The sequence below is a fragment of the Panthera uncia genome, chromosome B1 (genome assembly GCF_023721935.1).
Source record: "Panthera uncia isolate 11264 chromosome B1, Puncia_PCG_1.0, whole genome shotgun sequence".
NCBI classification, from domain to species: domain Eukaryota; kingdom Metazoa; phylum Chordata; class Mammalia; order Carnivora; family Felidae; genus Panthera; species Panthera uncia.
This window is the reverse complement of record NC_064811.1, coordinates 139,894,482-139,916,568: the sequence shown is the minus strand read 5'-3', so window position 1 is coordinate 139,916,568 and position 22,087 is coordinate 139,894,482. Positions and strand designations below refer to the sequence as shown.

General features: G+C 35.9%; 1 protein-coding gene across 1 annotated transcript in view; it reads right to left on the bottom strand.

Annotated features, from left to right (window-relative positions):
* Positions 1-13,292: 13,292 nt before the first annotated feature.
* The window catches only part of TLL1 (tolloid like 1), a 212,377-nt gene continuing 203,582 nt past the window's right edge, over positions 13,293-22,087 (bottom strand). The window contains exons 20-21 of the mRNA XM_049631294.1: positions 18,350-18,600; positions 13,293-17,143 (exon numbers count right to left, since the gene is read on the bottom strand). Coding sequence (XP_049487251.1) covers positions 17,009-17,143; positions 18,350-18,600 — 386 coding nt within the window. The 3' untranslated portion in view covers positions 13,293-17,008. The remainder of the gene's footprint in view (positions 17,144-18,349; positions 18,601-22,087) is intronic.

Genomic DNA, 22,087 nt, shown 5'->3' with positions numbered 1-22,087 from the left:
TCAATTTCCCAATGTTATTACCTTGAAGTTAAGACAACCTTTTATGAAAAGCTAAAACTAAAAATGAGTCAAATGTACTTCACTTCTGAATTCCCATTTGAAATTTCAGCTTCTGATACATGATTAACTGAACCTACTGGAACAGAGTTGTTAACTGTATTTTTTGTCAATTATCTTCCATGGACAAATATCATAATTTTCTATTATTTATTCCTATGTTGTTTTAACAGCTACATTGTTTGTTGTCATCTCTCCTCTAACATATGACAGTTCTTTCAGGATGTGGATTTCTTGTAAGTTTCTCAAAAAATGATTGCTCTTTTGAGATTTCCAATCTCCCTACAGTCAGTGTTCTGTAACTAGGTATTGGTCAAATTATTGATATAGCATTTTCTCTCAAGAATATTTTGGTGATGTATTATAAATAGAATTGATTGTTTTCTTAAATTCTGATAGTTCACTGTTGCTATACAGAAATACAGCTGATTTTTGTAAATCCATTTTGTATAGTACAAGTTTACTGAAATTGTTTGTTAGTTCCAATTGTTTTTTTGGTGCAGTCTTCAGGGTTTTCTGTATTTAATATCATGTCATCTGCAAATAATCACAATTTTACTTCTTCTTTTCTGATGTGATTGCCTTTTATTCCTTTCTTGCCTAATCACCCTGGCTAAGAACTCCATATTGTGTTGAATATTAGTGACCAGAGTGGGAGTCCTTCTCTTGTTCCTGATCTTAGAGGAAAAGCTCTCAGTGTTCCACCATCAAGTTTAATGTTAGCTGTGGGCTTGACATATGTGGCATATATAGAGAGGTATTTTTTCTTTGTTCTTTGTTGAGAGTTTTTGTCATGAATAAATGTTGAATTTTGTCAAATACCCTTTTTGTATCTGTTGAGATGGTTGTATGATTTTCATCCCTCATTTTGTTAATATGGCGTGTCACCTTTATTGATTTACAACTGTTGCTACAGCCTTTCATTCTGGAACAAATCCTGCTTGATCGTGGTGTATGATCCTTCAATGTGTTGATTAATTTGGTTTGCTAATATTTTTTTGAAGAGTTTTGCATCTATGTTCATCAGGGGTATTGGCCTGTAATTTTCTTGTCTTTTAATATCCTTGTTTGGCTTCAGTATCAGAGTAATGCTCACCTTGTAAAATGAGTTTTGTTTTGTTTTGTTTTTAATTTCCAGTATAGTTAACATACAGTGTTATATTAACTTCAGGCAGGTGAGTGTAATCTTAATCTCCTCGTGATCCCCTTCATCTGTTTTAGCTATCCTCCCCACCCACCTACCCTCTGGTAACAATCAGTTTACTGCCTATATGCTTTTTGGTTTGTCTCTCTTTTTTTTTTTTTTTTTTTGTAAAATGAGTTTGGAAATGTTCCCTCATTTGTTTTATTTTTGGAAGTGTTTTGAGAACATTTGGAATTCTTTTTAAAATGTCTGATAGAGGGGCGCCTGGGTGGCTCAGTCTGTTGAGCATCTGACCTCAGCTCAGATCATGATCTCACAGCGTGAGTTCGAGCCCTGCATCGGGCTCTGTGCTGACGGCTCAGAGCCTGGAGCCTGCTTCGGATTCTGTGTCTCCCTCTCTCTCTCTCTGCCCCTCCCCCGCTCATGCTCTGCTAAAAACAAACATTAAAAAAATTAAAAAAAAAAATGTCTGATAGAATACACCAGGGAAGCCATTGGATTCTGAACTTGTCTTTGTTGGGATATTTTTTTAGGTCAATTATACCACTTACTGATGATGGAATTATACTGGAAAACAATCACAACAAAAGAACAACTTTTTTAATAGAATAGTTTATGTAGTGAAGCATTTCTTTCAAACATGGAAAATATTATCAAGTATGTCAGTATGAATGCCCATGGATTTATTATATACAGACATCTCATCAGTGCTTTTCTCAAGTTCCACTCCATATCACATCAAGTAGTTGGTGTGTGTGTGTGTGTGTGTGTGTGTGTGTTTAATACCTGTATCTCAGACTGATTAACTGTATTTTAACTGGGATTCTCGGAATAGATTTGCTTACACTGAGATGTATAAAAGAGTTATTTTTGGTCAGTGGGTGAGCACTTAGAATAGTCTTGTTCAATACTATGTTCTTTTTGGTAAAGTTGTGTGTGGTGTGGGGGTGTGTTGGGGGGTGTGGTTTTGTTTTTGGTTTTTATTTTTGTTTTTTGGGGGGTTTTTTGGTCACTGGTGCCTTAATTCTCCCTTTGCTTATCAGGAAAAGACAGAGGTATAGGAGAAACTGATATTGGAGACCTATGTGACAGACACCTTGTTGAGACCATTTTAACCAGGTGGTTTTTTTTTAATTGTTTTTTAATGTTTATTTATTTTTGAGATAGAGAGAGAGCATGAACGGGGGAGGGCCAGAGAGAGAGGGAGACACAGAATCCTAAACAGGCTCCAGGCTCTGAGTTGTCAGCACAGAGCCCGACGCGGGGCTTGAACTCACAGACCGCGAGATCATGACCTGAGCCGAAGTCGGATGCTTAACCGACTGAGCCACCCAGGCGCCCAGTGTTTGGATAATAATCTGCTTGGCTGCAAGTTCTTTTCATGCATTTCAAATGGAGATTTTGGTACACTTAAAATCATCATAAGTGGCAATCAGTTGTTTTGTGCTGGATAAACTTTTTAGATACGATGGTCTACAATTTCATTTGTATTTGCCAATGTTGTTCCAATTCCATTTGGAAGCATTTTGTTCAAGTTTGCAAGAAACAATAATTGTGTTTTTTTTCTTTTTTCTACACAAATTGTCTTTATCTACACAAATTGTCTAAATCCTCAAAGAGTCAGAAAGATTTGGCTGTCTCATTTTGGGTGTAGCTTTGAAGGGAGATGTTTGTTCAGTAACTACTGAAGTACAAAAGTCAATAGTTCAGTAACTACTGAAGTAGTTTATAGTCTTTGCTCTCTTTTTGTATAATCATATGTTGTATTATTTCCATTTCCAATAAATGAGTAGTCAAATGTACAACAGAGCTTTCTGGGTATTCCACTCTTCCTTTCCAATTTTTGGACTTTGAGAGGACTAATCTGGGCAAGACCAGCGTCTTGAGTAGTAAAGAAAATCAGAATACAAAAAGATTCTGGTTTTCTACTGTTTTTGGCTTTAAGTTCAGGTCCATCTTTTTAAAATATCTAAGGGGCACCTGGGTGGCTCAGTCAGTTAAGTGTCTTGTTTTCGGCTCAGGTCATTATCTCACAGTTCCTGGGATTGAGCCCTGCATCAGGCTCCACGCTGACATGGAACCTGCTTAGGATTCTGTTTCTCTCTTTCTCTCCCTCTCTCTCCCTCTCTCTCTTTCTCTCTTCCCCTCCCCCATTCATGCTCTTTCTTTCTCTCAAAATAAATAAATAAATATTTAAAAATATCTGAGTAAAATATCACTTTTTTTTTTTTTATTTTTAGATGAATCACTTTGATCTCTTAAATTTTCTTCCAACTGCTGTAATCCATGTTTCAAATTCCAGTTTGGAGCATTTAAATTTTCAGCACTGTGGTTGTTTTATATAGTTAAACGTGGATCAATGTGAAGCTGCTTTCCATCCTTCAAAAAGTCTCCAGCAGCATAGGACCAGCATGGCATCTGCAGTCCAAGAATAAAAACCAGCTTGTTTATCAACTGAAGCATTAGTTACTGAGTGGTTCAGAGTAAGGAGACTTATGGGATTATTGGTTACCAGTTTCCATTGATGATTTTCTGAAATCTCTGTTCTCTGTGATACTTCCTTCAGTAAAGGATAACTCCATAATTAAAATATCCATTGTTTACCATTCTGTATTCTTTTGTAGGCATTTTCTGACAAATTAAGTTCTAATATCAGTTGTTAGATGAAATTTCCAAGTGGTTCTATACTGTGTCTTCCAGGGAGAAAGCTTTTCATTTTCAGGAACAGCAACTTCTGAATCCAAATTCCAGTGAGATAGATTCTCAAGAGAAATGTTTGATATATCGGGTTGATACTATGGTTCTCACCATTTTTTCTCCTGTATTTTCCCCATTTTTTGAAATACCCCGTGGCACCCCAAGCCCACATGTCATCCCCAGCATGGTCTCCAAACACACTGCAGCCTTCAACCCCACGCCTCCTCACATGTGTGGTGAACGACTGGATGGGTACCCCCTCCACCTGGGCCTTCCGGCAACAGGAGGACAGGAAGAGAAGTGGGCACTGGCTCCTTCAGTGTGGACAGCCTGCCAGGCCTGCAGCCAGCCTCAGTCTGTGGCTGGGATTCTGCAAGCTTCTCCAGCGGCCAGTGGGAGGTTTTTGATTATTGATTCAATCTCCTGACTACTCATTGGTCTGTTCAGATTTCCATTTCTTCCAGCTCAGTCTCCTTGATTCAGTAGATTATATGTTTCAAGGAATTTATCCATTTCTTCTAGGTTGCCCAATTTGTTGGCATATAATTGCTTCTAGAAGTCTTTTATGATTCTTGTATTTGTGTAGTTACCAGTTGCAGTATATCGTCTTTCATTTACAATTTTACTTATTTGAGTCCTCTCTTTTTTTTTTTTTTTCTTGGTAAGTTTTGCAAAGTTTTGTCTATTTTATCATCAACAAAACAAACAAAAAACAGTTATTAGTTTCATTGACCTTTTCTATTGTCTTTTTAGTCTCTTTCATTTATTTCCTCTCTGATCTTAGTTTTTTCCTTTCTCTGCTAATTTTGGACTTACTTTTTTTCTTTCTCTAGTTCCTTGAGGTGTAAAGTTAGGTTGTTTATTTGAGCTTTCTCTTTTTGCTTTTTTTAGGTTGATTTATTTATTTTGAGAGAAAGAGAAAGAGAGAGAGCTGGTGAGGGGTGAAGAGAGAGAGAGAGAGAGAGAATCCCAAGCAGGCTCCATGCTGTCAGCATGAATCATGAGATCATGACCTGAGCTGAAATCAAGAGACCAACATTTAACCGACGGAACCACCCAGGTGACCCTCTCTTTCTCCTTAATGTAAATGTTATCTCATAAGCTTTGTTTTTTTATTTCTCTTGATTTCTTCTTTGACCCATTGGTTGTTCAGAGGCACATTGTTTAATCTCCACAATTATTAATTTTCCAGTTTTCTCTCATAACTGATTTCTAGTTTCATATCATTGTGATTTGAAAAGATGCTTGATAGGATTTCAATCTTTTTAAATTTATTAAGAGTCATTTTGTGGCCTAACATGTGATCTATCCTGGAGCATGTGCCACGTGTGCTTGAGAAGAATGTACCTTCTACTGCTATTGGATGAAATGGTCTGTACATATCTGTTATGTCCATCTGTTTAACATCAAGTTATGTCCAATGTTTCCTTACTGATTTCATACCTGGAAGATCTGTCCATTATTGAAAATGGGGTATCAAATTCTCTGCTTTTATTGTATTGTTGTTTATTCTTTTTGAACAGTTAATATTTGCTTTATATATGTAGATGCTCATATATTGGTACAGATATATTTATAATTATTATATCCTCTTGATGAGTTGACCTTTTTATCATTATATAGTGACCTTCTTTCTCTCTTTTGACAGTCTTTGGTGTAAAGCCTATTTTGCCTGATATAAGTATGGGCACACCTGCCTTCCTTTGGTTTCCATATTTATGGAATGTCTTTTTCTTCCCTTCACTTTCAGTCTATGTGTGTCCTTAAAGCTGAAGTGGGTCTATTGTAAAGAAGAAACAGTTGGGTTGTGTTTCAAAACCATTCAGCCACTGTATATCCTTTGATTGGGGAATATAGCCCATTGATATTTAAAGTAATTATTTATAAGAATAGACTTACTCTTGCCATTTTGTTCATTGTTCCCTGACTGCTTTGTAATATGCTTGGTCCTTTCTCCCTCTCTTACTTTCTTCTTTTGTTATTTGATAATTTTCTATAGCAATACACTTTGATTTCTTTCTCTTTACCTTTTGTATATCTATTATAAGCTTTTGATTTTCCATTACCATGAAGTTTATATAAAGCATCTTATATTTGTAACAGTATTTTAAGCTAATAATAATTTAACTTCAAATGCATAGTAGCACTTACATGTGGCATCTAAAAATGAGTTGAACCCATAGAAACAGAGAAAAGAAGTGATCGTCAGGAGAGAGAAATAGGGAGAGGTTGACAAAAAGGTACAAATTTCAAGTCTTAAGATGAATAAGTTCCAAGTATCTAATGTATAACATGGCGATTATATTCTATAATACCATCATGTATAATTAAAATTTACTAAGGAGTAGAACTTACATGTTCTCATACACACAAAAAAAGGAAATATGTGAGGTGATGGATGTTATAATTAATTCAATGAGGGGAATCTTTCCACAAGGTATACTTATATTAAATCATCACATTGTACACTTTAAATATCTTACAATTTTATTTGTCAATTATATTTGTCAATAAAACTGAAAAAGTCACCCTACTGTTCTGTTTGTTCTTCATAGAGTATATTAGTTTTCAACAAGCTATTTCATTATAACTCTAAATAGAAGTCAATACAATTTAATCAAGCTGCTTAAGTCATTGACTTAATGGGGAAGTTGGTGGCTTTCCTTTTTTAAAGGGAGACTTAGGGGTGCCTGGGTGGCTCAGTTGGTTAAGCATCAGATGTCAGCTCAGATCATGATCTCACAATTGGTGAGTTCGAGCCCCGCATCAGGCTCTCTGCTGATGGCTCAGATCCTGGAGCCTGCTTCAGATTCTATGTCTCCCTCTCTCTCTGCCCCTCCCTCACTCATGCTCTCTCTCTCTCTCTCTCTCTCTCTCTCTCAAAAATAAACATTAAAAAAATTTTAAAGGAAGACTTAGTTTTGAATATATTGATATTCAAAATGACAACATAAAGATTAAAACAAAAATCTGAATTATGATTACTTTTTAAAGCTTAAAACATAATGTATATATCAACTTGTTTTCAATATATTTTCTTTATCACAGACACAATGTGATCTTAAAAAAATTATTTTATATTCAAGATCTCCATCTGTGAAATTGGAGTAATATTTACCTCACCAGCTATTGTGAACTCTGAAAATGCTGAATCTGAATTAAAAATTAACATAGGTATACATCAATTATTTTACCTTATTTAATAATTCTTTGAAATAATGTTTTTTTTAAATAATAGATTTATTTATGTTGGTCTTCTTCAGGAGGAGCTAGAGGGGAAAAGGAAAAACAGAAGGAGGAGATTGTCACTTCTGGCTGGAAATTTTATTTTTGCATAATTTATGGTATATATAAACTTCCACTTTTAAAATTTAGTTAAATATTTAATTCTTATGGTTGTAAATTTAAATTAAAAATCTTAAAGATCACAAAATATGTTATATATCATCCATATTTATATTCTTAATACCATGTCGTTTTATATATTACCAGTTGTCTGGTGATTATTTATTGTCTCTCAATTCAAAACACATTTTTCATTGCCTGCTGTTGCAAATGGAGCTGAGCCCTTTGCATAAGTATTTGTTCTTTGCTAGCCTCATGTCAAGAATTTCTGCAGCCTCACAGCTTCTCTGATGCCCAGCTCCAGCAGTTTAAGTGGCTTCTCTAAAATCAGGTAAGTAGTGTTCAAGAGTATCTCCATATAAAGGAATGGAATTCCTGGTCAATGGGTTTAGAAGCATCTAGATAAGGTCAAGTAGCTATCTAAAACATTCGCACAATTTACATTCTTTCCAGCAGTGTGTAAGAGTTACTATGCTATAAATACTTGCAAACACTTGATAGTGTTTAAAACTAAAGTTTTATAAATGCAGTAGATATAAGAGATATCCCAATTTTTAAATTTGAATTTTCCAAATAATAGTTGTCAAACATGTTTTCCTATTTATTGGTCATTCTGATTTCCTCACCTGTGAATAGTCTATACATCACCTTTGCACATTTATCTATTGCATAGGTTGGCTATCTTTTTCTGTAATGGGCCAAACAGCTTAGGATTTAAGGCCAACAGGCAATGTCCTCAACTCTAACTGTTCTTGCCAAAAGGCTGAGTCTTTTCTGCACACCATTTTTCACTCACAGGTTATACACAAGCAGGAAGCAATCTAGATTTGGCCCACAAGAAATAGTTTGCCAACTCCTGATCTATTGGGTTGTTTGTATATTATTAAATTTAAGATTCATTTATATAATTTGGGTTCTAGCATTTCATCAGGAATACAGACTGCAAATATCTTATATGTTAATATCTCTCTTACTAAAATCTTAATATTCTTATCATGGATTACATTTTTTTTATTATTTTGACAATTTTATGTATTTGAGACTGTGTGCTTACATTTGTCCAAATGTACGTTTTTAATTATTTTAATGTATTATTTCTTTTTATCATTGTGGAGTCACTCATTTTATCTTAAATAATCTTTTGTGCCTTGAGATTTATCTTATATTACTCTAGACACACCAGTTAACTTTAGCTTAGAATTTACCTTAGGTGATTTTTCATTTTCAAGTTCCCTCATACTATATTTTAGAGATATCCTTTTTAAGAGCTTATGAATGAATTTTTAATCCAATCTGAATATATTTTTCCTTAAATCTGAAATATTATAGGACTTACATTTATTGTGATTACCAGTATATTTACTTCCTCACTGATAAAATGGAGACAATAAAATATAACTAATAGTTAACTATGAGGTTAAATGAGTTAATATGTTCCACGTTTAGAAAAATACCAGATATATGTTTCAAATTTTGAAATTTACATATTATTGTTTTGGCCATCTTATTTTATACTTTTTCCTTTTTTTCTGTGATTCACCAGTTTTTTAATGCTATTCTTAATATCATTTTAAAATTACTTTTCCCTCTCTATTGGTTAGAAATTATTTATCCTGCTTATATTCTTTTGGTTATTCTTATAACTTTACCAGGTATTTAACAAAGTATAGAGTTAATCTTTTTCTCAAACACTATGAGAAACTTAGAACTCCTCAAATCTAACGATCCCTCTTTAGTTGTATATTATATGTCAAATCACAATTATAATAAAAAAGTCTTATAATTCCACTTTCTCTTCATATTAGTCATTGTTATTATTTTTATAGTATTAATATGTTTTAAACTGGCACATAATTACCAGTTATTCTGATCACTGTTCTTTCTTGCATATCACTCGCTCATTTTTTTCATTTTTCTTCCAGAAGAAAATGCATTTTTTAAAGTTTATTTATTTTTAGGGAGAGTGAGCAAGAGAGAGAGAGAGAGAAAGAAAAAGGGAGAGTGAATGAGTTCAAGTGGGAGACGGGCAGAGAGGGAGAGAGAGAGAATCCCAAGCAGGCTCCGTGCTTTCAGCACAGAGGCTGAAGCCTGATTTGGGGCTGAAGCCCACAAATTGTGACATCATGACCTGAGCCAAAATGAAGAGTCTGATGCTCAATCGACTGAACCATCCAGGCACCCCAAAAGAAAATTCCATTAACGATGAATATCTGTTAGTGGTAAACTCTTTGTTTTTACTAACCTGAAATTGACTTAATCCCCATTTGTAATTAGTAGCTCAACTGGACACAAAAATTTATTTATTTATTTTTTTAATTTTTTTTTTTTAACGTTTATTTTTTTTTTATTTTTGAGACAGAGAGAGATAGAGCATGAACGGGGGAGGGTCAGAGAGAGACGGAGACACAGAATCTGAAGCAGGCTCCGTGCTCTGAGCTGTCAGCACAGAGCCCGATGCGGGGCTCGAACCCACGAACCGTGAGATCATGACCTGAGCCGAAGTCGGACACCCAACCGACCGAGCCACTCAGGCGCCCCTGGACACAAAAATTTAGACCAACAATCACTTGCTGTTAATATCTTGAGATTTTATTTCAGAATACACTATATTTCTAAAATAATTTCCTTGGTAGTCTTTTCTTTGGTTACTTTTAAAGATGTTTTTCTTTAACTTCGTGTTCTGCAATTTTAGTACTCTGTGTCTGGGTGTAGCTTGCTTTTTATTTTGTTTGGGAACTTCCTGTGTTTCCAGAATGTGAAGATACACATCTTCGGAAAATTCTGAGGCATTTCAGATATTATCTACTGAATATTTTCCTCCATTCTCTACATTCTTGTTTTAAACTCCTAATAACATATGCTGAATATTCACATTCTATTCCACATCCTTAAATATAATTTTTTTCATCTGTCTCCCTCTTTTTAAGCTCTCCCAGTTCATAAATTATTATCGGCAGCTGTATCTAATCTAAATTTTAAATTTCAATTACTGTATTATTTTTTTCTACAAATTCAACTTATTCTTTTTAATTTTTATTTAATTTTATTTTAGAGACAGAGCACTCAAGCAGGGGAGAGGGGCAAAATGAGAGAGAGAGAGTGAGAGAGAGAGAGAGAAAGAGAGAGAGAGAGAGAGAGAGAGAGAGAATCAGGAGTGGAGCCTGACCTGGGGCTTTATTCCACGACCCTGGGATCATGACCTGAGCTGAAATCAAGAATCAGATACTCAGCTGACTGAGCCACCCAGGTGCCCTGTGAATTTATTCTAAAAAAAACAAAAAACAACAACAAAAAACCCCTCAGTATTTTGATAGTGCCTAAACCTTTTCCATATATTTCCTCTTTTTTTTAAATCATTTTGCTCTACATAATTCCAGTATCCAAAGTTGTGAAGTATAACTATGCCACCTGTTACTTTGGATTACTCTTACCTAAATATTTTATAAATTTTTGTTGTGCCATCACACCCCATTCTATGAAACATTATCTGTAGGGCTAATGTTTGGCGAGTATATGCTTCTGGAGTGCCTTGTATGCGAGTATGCTCTTGAGAGGCTTGGCTATTCCATGGACCTGACCAATATTTAAAAAAAAATACACGTTGACTTGAAAAGGGGCGCAAATAGTGAGGCAGTGAGACATTTCACTATCCCACAAGTCACACTGTTATTGCAAAACATTTCTTTTCCACCAGTTAGGCCAGTGTGGATTGGAGATTTTAGGTTTCAAGCATCTTAATGTGTATCATAATAAGAATTAGAATTCAGGGCACCTGGGTGGCTCAGTTGGGTTTCTGAATTCAGCTCAGGTCAAGATTTCAAAGTTTGTGAGTTCAAGCCCCACATCGGGCTCTGTGCTGCCAGCTCAGAGCCTGGAGCCTGCTTTGGATTCTGTGTCTCCCTCTCTTCCCTTCCCCCGCTTGCACACTGTCTCTCTCTCAAAAATAGATAAACATTAAAAAAAATTTTTAATTAGAATTTATCAAGCACTGTTGGTGCTGGCAATAGATAGTGCTTTTTATAAGTTACATTGTTTAGTTTTACTTGTTAAATGATTACATGAACAAATATCAGAATTTTGATACACTATGTCACCCCCCATCATCCATCTTGAGAATGAATAATTTATAAGTTGAAAATACAAACGATTGATGCAAAAAAAAAAAAAGTTAATTTTAGAGGACAATTGAAATTTTAAAAATAAATGCAAGTAATACGACAGTAGAAAACCAAGGATGAGGAGAGGGTGCATGTTAATGCTTTTCTCAAAATACAAACCGTGTTATTTGGAATAATGTCCCACAAATGGCTGTAAAATATACGTGCATGTTTTATATTGCAATTTTGACAGTCTGTGATTGCTTTTATTAGTGTTTATCTCTTTAACTAGAATTTAACCTTCACAGAAGCAAACGTGATTTTTTTTTCTTTTTGAATCTTTCATTAAATTCTTAGCAAGTACTGAGCATATTAGAAGGCATTAAATTAAGCAAGTATTTCTGGAATGAAGAAATAAATGAAATAAATGAGTGAATAAACTAAAGTGCATGGTTGTCATAAGTCTTTTGGTTGGAAAATGACAAAACTTATTATGAAAGACCTTTTATTCCCAGGGAATTCAAACACAAATAATAGACATTCAGTGGTATAAAAAGAACCTTAACAAATATATTAGATCCTTGTGGGAAATCTTCTTGCAATTTACTTTGATTTTTAATTATAGCCTCCTAAAGAATGTTCACTAAATATTTTTTTTAGGATAGCTTTGTATATCTAAGCTTTATTATGTATAAGCCTTTCACTTTATTTGCCCTTTGTATTTAAATAAATCTTCCTATTTAAATAATTTAATGGCATGCCTTGAAATAACCCCTTCCCCCTGACCTCAACCTTAACACCATTATTTTAGCATTTAGCTGTCATTTCTGTGAGTCACTGATTCTGAAGTAAAAATATCACAAGGGAATATAGATGCACTTTCACATTCTGATAAAAAATTATATTTAACCCAATTTTTGAAAGTTACTCTTTTAAAAAACTCCCAGTGGAGCTTTTGACAGATATGAGATTTGTCAGTTCTTAGATTTGTTGTGTAGTTAAACATTATGACAAATATAATCATCCCTTTATATTATTTAATAGAAGAAACACTTGGAATTGGTTTTTTAAATGTAATTTTTAAAATACACTGAAGCATTAAGCACATGTTTATACTATTATAAATTGCTTTGAATAACCTTAGTTGCTATTTTGTATTTCAGAAGCAAGTATGCTCAAAACTTTGATAGCTGGCCAAAAATAAAATGCTGTATAACTAGTTTTCCAGCTATATGAACAACGTAGGTAGAGCAAAGTAAGAGCAAAGGGATTGGTAAAGCCAGTAGCTTGTATTCAGATAGAAATGACACATAATAAACATAAGTAATTTCATTATTCACTTAACACCTCCACCCTGGCAGCAAAGGCAAGATAAGACCCGGCTACCAGGTCCTTTTATCCACATGTCTTAAGCTACATATTGGCTTCTTAAAGTCTTCTGTGTTCATTTGCTTTAGCCCGGATATGTTGCCACTTACAAGTTTTCTCAAGTTAAAGGTTGATTTTACTGTTTTAATTTTTTATATAAAATATTGGATGAGAAGGGGGTTATATATAATGAGATGTGCTAAGGGCCCTATAATCCTTTTGGAGTCGTTCTGCGTGGTCTCTGCACCAGGACCGGACTGGGGTCACACGGTGAGCCTGGGTGCAGGTTGAATACGCTGGGGGTGGGCTGAAAGGAGACCCATGAAACCAGTTGATGTCAAAAGAAAGCTTGAAGACTAATAATAACATCTCAAAATGTATTAGATCTGTGCATTGCGTCAATTATTTCCTAGGCTAATGGCAATATGTCTTAATTTTATAACAGTAACACTAAAGACTAACAGCTAACTATTCATTGGCAACCATTTACTAAGCATTGAAGCATAAAAAGCTTTAATTCATTCGCAGGCCAGCTTTTTTTTTTCTTTTTGATATGCTCATTTTACCTAACTTTTCTTATTAAATAGAAGGTATTCCTTCAAGTTATAAATCTTTACGAGGTAATTATTGTTCCTGCTTTCTTCCTCCCGTGCCAGATTTCACAAGTGGTATTAAAGGTTTTCCAAAAAGCAAGTTTTATTCCCATTGTCACTGAACACAATTTCCAAACATTTTGACAACTGCCCTAAGTTAGTTTTAAATGTCACACATGGCTACAGTTTACTTTTAAAAAATAACATTTACTTGAATGAGCTTGAGTAACATTCAAGTAACATTTACTTGAATTCAAAGTAACATTGAATAAGATGTTTACATTTACTTCTGAAGAATAATAATTAGTCATTAGATGCTTTTAGAAATTTTCTCTATGGGAGAACAAAATTTAGTATTTGAGGCTTACCCTGAAAATATATAGTAATAATAGAAACCAAATATGAGACTAAGAACTCTAAAAACAAAACTGGACAGCATTTGAATCTGATACTGTGATATATTAAAATTAGGCCTGGATAGCAAAAAGCCAGCCAATACAAGAAGGGGACATTTGGAAACTTTGGAAATATTGTTTGTTCTCGCATACTTTCAAAAAATGTTGTTTTGTGAAATTATGCTAAGTCATGACCTCATAAATAGACTAGATTAATATTCAAGTTGACTTCAAAAATAATTTAATAAAATCATAGGAAGTAGGAGCAGTTTTTTGTTTTTTTTTTTTTTTTTTTTTTTTCGTGGATAGCCAGTGAGGATTGTATAGGAGTTAGAACTTTGGCAAATAGAGAGCACAACCAATATACTGATGTAGGGGTTGAAAATAAGTTACAAAATTAATTTAATAAAACGCTTGAAACAGTAGCTAACAATAATTAACAAAATGACAACAAAGCTGTTTGTACTTGCAATTAACAACATATTTAAGCCCAAACTGAATTAATATAAAAATAATATGCAACGAATTGATATCTGACATAAGGTACGTTAAAAATTAATGTTCACATTGAAGACTTGAAGTTGTGACATCTCCAAATACCTTTTCACTTTCAGTTCTCAGTTTTATTGAATGCAGCTCGTTGTGGCCTAATATGATGTCAATGGTAATACCCAAAATATTTCTTAATGTAGAACACTACATTTCCCCTATCACGCCAGATAAAATAGTTTAATATATTTACTTTAACAAAAGTCCATGGTTACTAACTCTGAGCTATAGAGCAGGTTTTGTTTCTTTAATTTCTAGCACTAATTGTGGTTCTTAAAGATATCTACAGCTGATATTTGAATTGTCATGCTGTTCCTGAAAAGAACAATATATTTATCCTGAAAGTTTTACTGTAATTCACCCCTAAAGTGTACTTTACGTGGAAAAGTTTCATCATAAAAACACTGTCCACTATTTATACATGTCCAGATCGATTCGACTACATTTCGTAGAACGAGCACAGATTTTTATATCAGACAAGCTGGCTTTCAACATCTCACTTTACACTGTGACCCTGGGAATGTTACATACCTTCTATGAGCCTCCAGTCCTGAATTACAAAATGAGAACATCACCACAATCCTCAAACAGTAAAAAAAAAAAAAAAAAAAAAGCTTGTGTCATGTGCCTATCACCGGGCCAGGCATAGTGTAGTACGTTAGGTGTTCATAATTTTTTCCTCCTTTTTGCCCACTCCTGATATATTTTGGCTAATTGAAGATTAGTGAAAAAATATGGAAGAAGTTACTGGAATAAATCAGCTCCACTAGAAAGCTCATTATATTGCAGGCAATAGTGACACATTCCCAAAGTAATGTTCAATAAGAACCGAAGATTGGTTGTAAAAATGTATTTACATAGTATAATTCAAAGGCAAGAAAATATTTTTCAGGGCAATGACAAAGAAAAGAAACAAGCTACACCTGTGTGTATAGTTTAATTTGTAAAAATGAAGAGAAATACCCAATTTTATTGAATGTCAAATGTTCATGGACAGGTAACAGAAACTAAGGTATTTCACGTAGTCATCTACGTCAACATCAAAACATATCAAAACAGAGTTTCTGTAAAGGAAAAAGCCATTTTTATAATGGGGTTGATAATAATTAGAAGTTCCTATTAATTGTCCATGAAATCTCCTAAGAAAGGTGCTACTTCAGACAGGATTCTAGTAGAACTTGGCACATAAATTCTAACTTTTCCATCCCCCACTACGTTTCACCTTCTTATAGCTCCGCTCACCCAGACAACCTCACATATACACACACAATATTAAAAACACGCATGGCTTTAAAGCAGAAAATTCATTTTCTACAACAAAAGCAAGACACCGTATTTATACCCGATGTTCTCAGTCACGGAAATGGGTTTTCCTCATGGAGTTGCTAATTCACATACATTATTAAGTTCAACCTTTTGAAATGTGTGTCTCTAGGAGGATCTGTTTGATCATGTGCAAGAATTCTAAGGCATTATAAGTAGTTGTTCCACAGGACAAGTGCTGCCCTTGCAATGATATACTCTTGATACGTTTGACAAGTCTTTAGTCTTCAAATGCCACCAGACAGACATAGGGAGACATTCATAGTCTACAGGTGGTTGGCTCAAAGGTCAAAAATTTTGTTTAAAAAAAAAAAAAAACGTTTATGGAATAGCACCATAGAAAGTCTTTCGGAAACAAATCCTTTTTCAACTGAATCCCAAGAAGAAAGAGAGAGCGAGAGAAAGAGAGAGAGAGAAAGAAAGAAATCTTTCAATGACTACGTGGCCTACTTACACTTCGTTTCTTTCTTTCTTTTTTTTTTTTTTTTTAAATACAACATTAACCGTGACAACATCAGCAATAACAGCTACGACAGGTTGACAACAACAGAAAAGACGATAGCAGCTCTGGTGACTTGAGAATGGACCATCCAGGCAGTCACTAGAAGAATTCTGTTCACACCTGTTGGGAGTTCTCTCACGCAGTTCTAAGACATCACAGCGCTTCTTAAGTTTGGTGTGAAAAGGCAGCACTTTCACTGAAAGAACTGAGTTTACCAATCAGATGGGCATTTTCCAGCATTTAAATAAATGATGTCTAGAGATTAATTGCAATAATGGACACTACTGACATTTCCAACTTGTCAAAATGCCAGTAAAATGAAGTGGTCACAAGATCATTTGCGTCTCAAAGAGGTGAATCTGGCCTGCAAGGAAAGTGACTAAGCTGAAGTATTCCAGTTTCCAAACATCGGACACACCCACAATTAAAGTACAAAGCACCCTCAAAAGACTCCCATTTCCCAACATCCTCTATGGATCTGCATCCAAGATACAAAGCCAAAGCAATTATCCTCAGACGCAGGAAGAGGGTTTTTCTGTATGTGACCTGCAAGACCATTTTATTTCTCCCAAATGTTGAAGAATTGTCAAAAAGAACATTTTGCAAGGTCACAGACCCTGAACTGAACTGCTTGAATTGCAAGGCATCTGCATCAAGCTGTCAACAAAAGCTTGTGGAGTCTTCCTTGAAGTAACATGACGCCCTTCCGCCAGCTTTATTTGGATTTATACATCAAGCATGGAGCTCCAGTCTCCTGGTAATGCTGATCAGAGTTAGGTGAAAACTTCTCTTGTAGTACAGAGATAATTCTGGTCTTACACTTTTCTTCTGTTCACACTTGTTATATAAAACATTTGTGCTAGTATCTTCATTTAAAAAAAAAATACGTCTTCTCTCCATTCTGCACATTCCTTGATGTTCTGATGGAGGTTTTGGTGTTATTTTTTGGTATGCATGGTGTCTGGATATCTAATACTTTTGTATCTTATATGAAATCCTTTCTTGTTGATTGTGTCATCAGTGTGAAAATGAATTAAAACCGCATCCCCAATGGAGTAGATTTCTTCTGGTGGCTAAAGACAAAAAGAAACACACAGGCAAATAAACAAACGAAAGGAGTCATTTTTTTCTTCATTGAGATTCATATTTGGGATGGGGGGGAGTAGGGGTATATATGACTTAATCCTCTCAACAACCTGGAATAGTGAATACGTGTGGCTTCTTCATTTTACAGATGAGCAAACGTGAGTTTCAGAGAAGCAAATGACATGCTCAAGATCATAGTTATAGGTAGTGATGTCGCTGGGCTTGGAACAGAAGTGTGTTTTCAAGTTGGTGTGTCGTTTTTTTTTCTTCCCCCAAAATTTTAAGCCAAGTTCCTTTGATTTAGAAATAAAGTGAGGTTCAAAGAGCATAAAGAGCTATCAAATTTGTTTCAGAAGGTGCTCTGAGGCAGAGACAGTTCCAGAATCCAAATCATCCCTCCCTTCCTGTTTTAATAATCTAAACACCAAGAATCTTTTTTGTTTCACTGCAGCTGGTATTTGGACAGGAGTTCAAAAGTATTCATGTTCAGTATTATTTAAGCAATAGACACTGATAGACAAAAAAAGAGCGGGGGTGGGGGGGCCTAATGTCTTCTGAACAAAATAAGTCTTCAGAAGACCACTTGATATTTATCTTAAGCTTTCCTTTTTCTTATTTCTCGTGGCAACGCTCTGTGACCTGTACACTGGCATTCTGTCCCATGCACAAGTGACACACTGCAGTGGAACAGCATTCTGGTAGCACTGACTGAGTCCGCACAGCACTGGTGGACCCCACCACTCAGCAGGTGTATTCTTTGAGAGGGGAATGTCAACATGGGTTGTGTGCCTATTACTTTGCCTTTATGCTGTAATTTAGGAAGTTGACCCAATTGTCAAAGGTGCGTGTTTAAATGTATTGCCTTTAGATTCTTCAAGGTTGAAATATTTATTACACAAGAAGAACATGAATAAAAAAGTTAGAATGTGGACACTAACAGCAAATTAGAGCTACCAAATTCATCCCTCTTGCGTGAGATTATTGAGAAAATTCAATAGAGATAGAGAAAGAGGTGAGGGAGAAGAGGCATAGTATAATTTGTCAAGCCAATAACAATACAGTGTAACCTTTTTTTTTTTTTTGTAAAAATATTGTCAATTTGTACATGGCACACATAACAATCACAATCATTGAGCTTTTTTTTTTTTTTTTTTTTCAATCTGGCTATGGTTTCCTGCTGGTACTGTATTTACCCCTGATCCACAGAATCGACCAAGCCCCACCGCTGTCGAATCGAGACCATCAAAGAGCTCAACATAGTCATAGCCACAGTCAGCTTCTTCCTCCACCTCGAAAATCGGGAAGGATAACTCCAGGCGAAAGCCACGTTCTGACACTACCAGCCATTCACAGTCGACCTGTCCTGGGTAGTTGTTATCACCAAACTGAGCATGGGAGTATAGATCTCTGGGTTTCGGTTCCGCTTTCAGTCGACCGCCGCACTCTGCCCGGAAAAGAAAAATGAAATAAATCCAGTGAGGTGTCACAAGTCCCCTTTCAAATTTGATGTAGTCTAACCCTCCTCTACTTTCTGAATTCATTTTCATCACCGGATGTGTGTCCCATAATTGTGGGGTCTGTGCAACAGGTACTGACACGGGCACTACACGCAGACTGCTGGGTTGGAATACCACCTCCAACACCTACTAGCTCAGTTACTTTATACGAGTGATGCCATTTCTCTGATCCATAGGGCAAAATGCAGGTGATAACAATATAATAACAGTAGCAATCTTAGCGGGCTTTGAGGATTGAATGAATACATGAAAATCACTTAAAACAGTGCCTAGCGTCTAGTAACTCTTAATAAATATTTTTGTTACACACGATACTGTTTTTAGTTCCAAATAACTAGTTCTAATAGAAAAAAGATCATTATCTTCATTCAAGTTTAATCTTAATCGATTAAGAACCCAGAATCCAAACGAATAAGAAAGAATTTAAAAATCAACAAAAAAAAAAAATATAAGACACCTGGGTAAGCTCAGTCGGTTAAGCGTCTGACTCTTGGTTTTGGCTCCAGTCATGGTTTTGCAATCTGTTGAGTTCAAGCCCCACATCGGGCTCCCTGCTGGCAGTGCGGATCCTGCTTGGGATTCTCTCTCCCTCTCTCTCTGCCCTTCCCCACCCTCCACTCTGTCTCTCTCTCTCAAAGATAAATAAGCTTTAAAAAAATCAACAAAATGTACAAAATTTCTATGTGTGTGTGCATGATATAAAACTCTACATAGAATATATAGAACAGTTTGACTTGGGTAGAAATATTTACCTAACTGGGTTGGGAAAAACATACGCACATCCTTAATTGCAGTTACCTTTGTAGTTCCAGAAGCTACTAAGTATATTTGTGTTTGTAATAAATAAAAAATTTAAATGCTCTTTTCACAGCTTCTTTTTCAGAGAGGTATCAATAAACTTATGGGTTACCAGTTATTATTTTTGTCATTAGAGGTAAATATACCAAATAGATACGTATGCATAAAAATTTGTAGCTAGTGTAATTTAGATATAACACTTTAAAAAATTTTTTTCTCAGAAACTTTGTAATCTTCCCGCCGCCAAACCTCCTAATAACTAGGGCCTATATAGGTTATTATCCCTAATAACTAGGCATTATATGCATTATTATGGCAGAGGGTCGGGGGCAAAGGAGATAAAGAAAGGGATAGAAATATGTCAGATGCAAGTAGAGTTTCTTTCTATCTCTGTTTGTCAAGCACTGAGAGATCCCTGGGAAGCCACAATTTCAGTGCTAAGACTGGGAAAATCCCAGGAGAAGTGGGATAAGTTGGGAGGGGACAGAAATGAAAGCCCAAGATGAAAAGATGTGGACAAGCAGGACACTGGCTATCAAACCACAACTGTGACATTGTCATGATCATGCGACCAAACCATCCTCAGCAGCACCCTGTGAGGATGGATTGCGCAATTACAAACACTTAGCTGGAGTTTTCAGGTCTGTGTACAGTTTACCCACACTGTGGTTTGGTGACTTTCAATAACAAAATATTTCTGAATCTCCAGGATGGAACCACCGTTCAGATGTGTCTAAATATATGTAGGCACAAAGACATTTAGATTCGTGTGTGTGGCTAATATCCAACTGGAGTTCCAACCACGAGAATGACTGCCCCCTAGGCTGTGCTCCATGGTGAATGTCAATGTCCCTCTATGTTCCTGGTGGCAGACGGGGCATCCTGCACAATCACTCGATATGGGTGCTACTATTGCCCATGTAAAAAGCTGAAAGCTGGACTCATCTCTTAAATATTGTCTCTTGAGTCCTACAGACTGCGAACCAAACATCCTACCCTTCCTACCAGGGCAGGGCGCTCTTCTTTTTTTTTTAATTTTTTTTTTAACGTTTATTTATTTTCGAGACAGAGAGAGACAGAACGTGAAGAGGGGAGGGGCAGAGAGAGAGAGGGAGACACAGAATCTGAAACAGGCTCCAGGCTCTGAGCTGTCAGCACAGAGCCCGATGCGGGGCTCGAACTCACGGACCGCGAGATCGTGACCTGAGCCGAAGTCGGATGCTTAACCGACTGAGCCACCCAGGTGCCCCAGGGTGCTCTTCTAAGTCCAAAAATTACAGTCCTTCCCCTGTGACAGAACCCAGCAGCCAAACTACCTGGGTCCAAATCTGGTCTCTGCCCTTCATCCGTTGTGGGACTGTATCTCACACTTCATTTCTAAGACAAGCATCATACACAGTAGCCCCACCCCAGGGTCTAGACAAAGAGTGAATGGTTTAATATGTGTAAAATGCTTGGAAGGTAACTGGCACATAGGAAAGGCTGTCTTAGTGGAAGCTACCACCATTTCTGCCATAATTTTCCAGTGAGAACATTGAAATGCCATCATCTGTGCTGCTAGGGATCCATTCAGGTATGAAATGAAAAGCCAGAAAAAAATGAAAAACAATTGAAAACACTATTAATCTGCTATCATAGTGGAAGACTTATATTTTTGAAGCCCGGGAAAATATTTTGTGAAAAATATTTCCAAATGTAATATGTAAGTGTATAAACCAGTGTAATCTCATTTAGAGGTTTTTTAAAAGTCTACTTGTTCTCAAAGTTTGATATAATTGCCGGATTTGTTTTGGTTTCAACTTTTTAAAAAACTTTTATCCCACAGCCAGGAAGAGCTGAAGGCACAGACTGTGTGTTCGGAAGAAGGCTTTAGTTTCAGTGTGCCTGCCTTGTACAAACAAAGTAGCAAGACAAAGACCAGGGTCCAGAAGATACAATTCTCTGCCAGTCCCAACTTCCAACAAAAATCAAGGAGGAAATGAACTAGTTGAACAAAATGGAAAAGGAGGGGCTCCTGGGTGGCTCAGTCAGTTGAACCTCTGGCTTCGGCTCAGGTCATGACCTAGCAGTTTGTGAGTTCAAACCCCGTGTGGGGCTCTGTGCTGACGGCTCAGAGCCTGGACCCTGCTTCAGATTCTGTGTCTCCTTCTCTCTATGCCCTGCCCCGCTCAGGCTCTGTATGTGTGTGTGTCTCTCTCTTAAAAATAAACATTTAAAAAAATTAAACAAAAAATGGAAAGGGAGATTTCATGAAACCACTCAGGCTCTGTGTGTGTGTGTGTGTGTGTGTGTGTGCGTCTCAAAAATAAACATTTAAAAAAAGTAAACAAAAATAGAAAGGGGATTTCATGAAACGTTTGTGAATCTGAAAATGACAGTGAAGGGTTATAACTGGGTTTTATTGAAAATTTCTGGAAAATGGCAATATTCAAAACAAATAAATTACATTTAAGGGTGACTAAAAATGTTTCAGAAAGTTCACCGGCTTCATTTATCTGTTTCAGAGCACAACTGCATTCCTATGGATCATTGCTCAAACTAATAAATCTGGAATTAATGATCCAACAGTGAAAAAGAGACAGAGACAGAGACAGAGACAGAGACAGAATTTAGTCC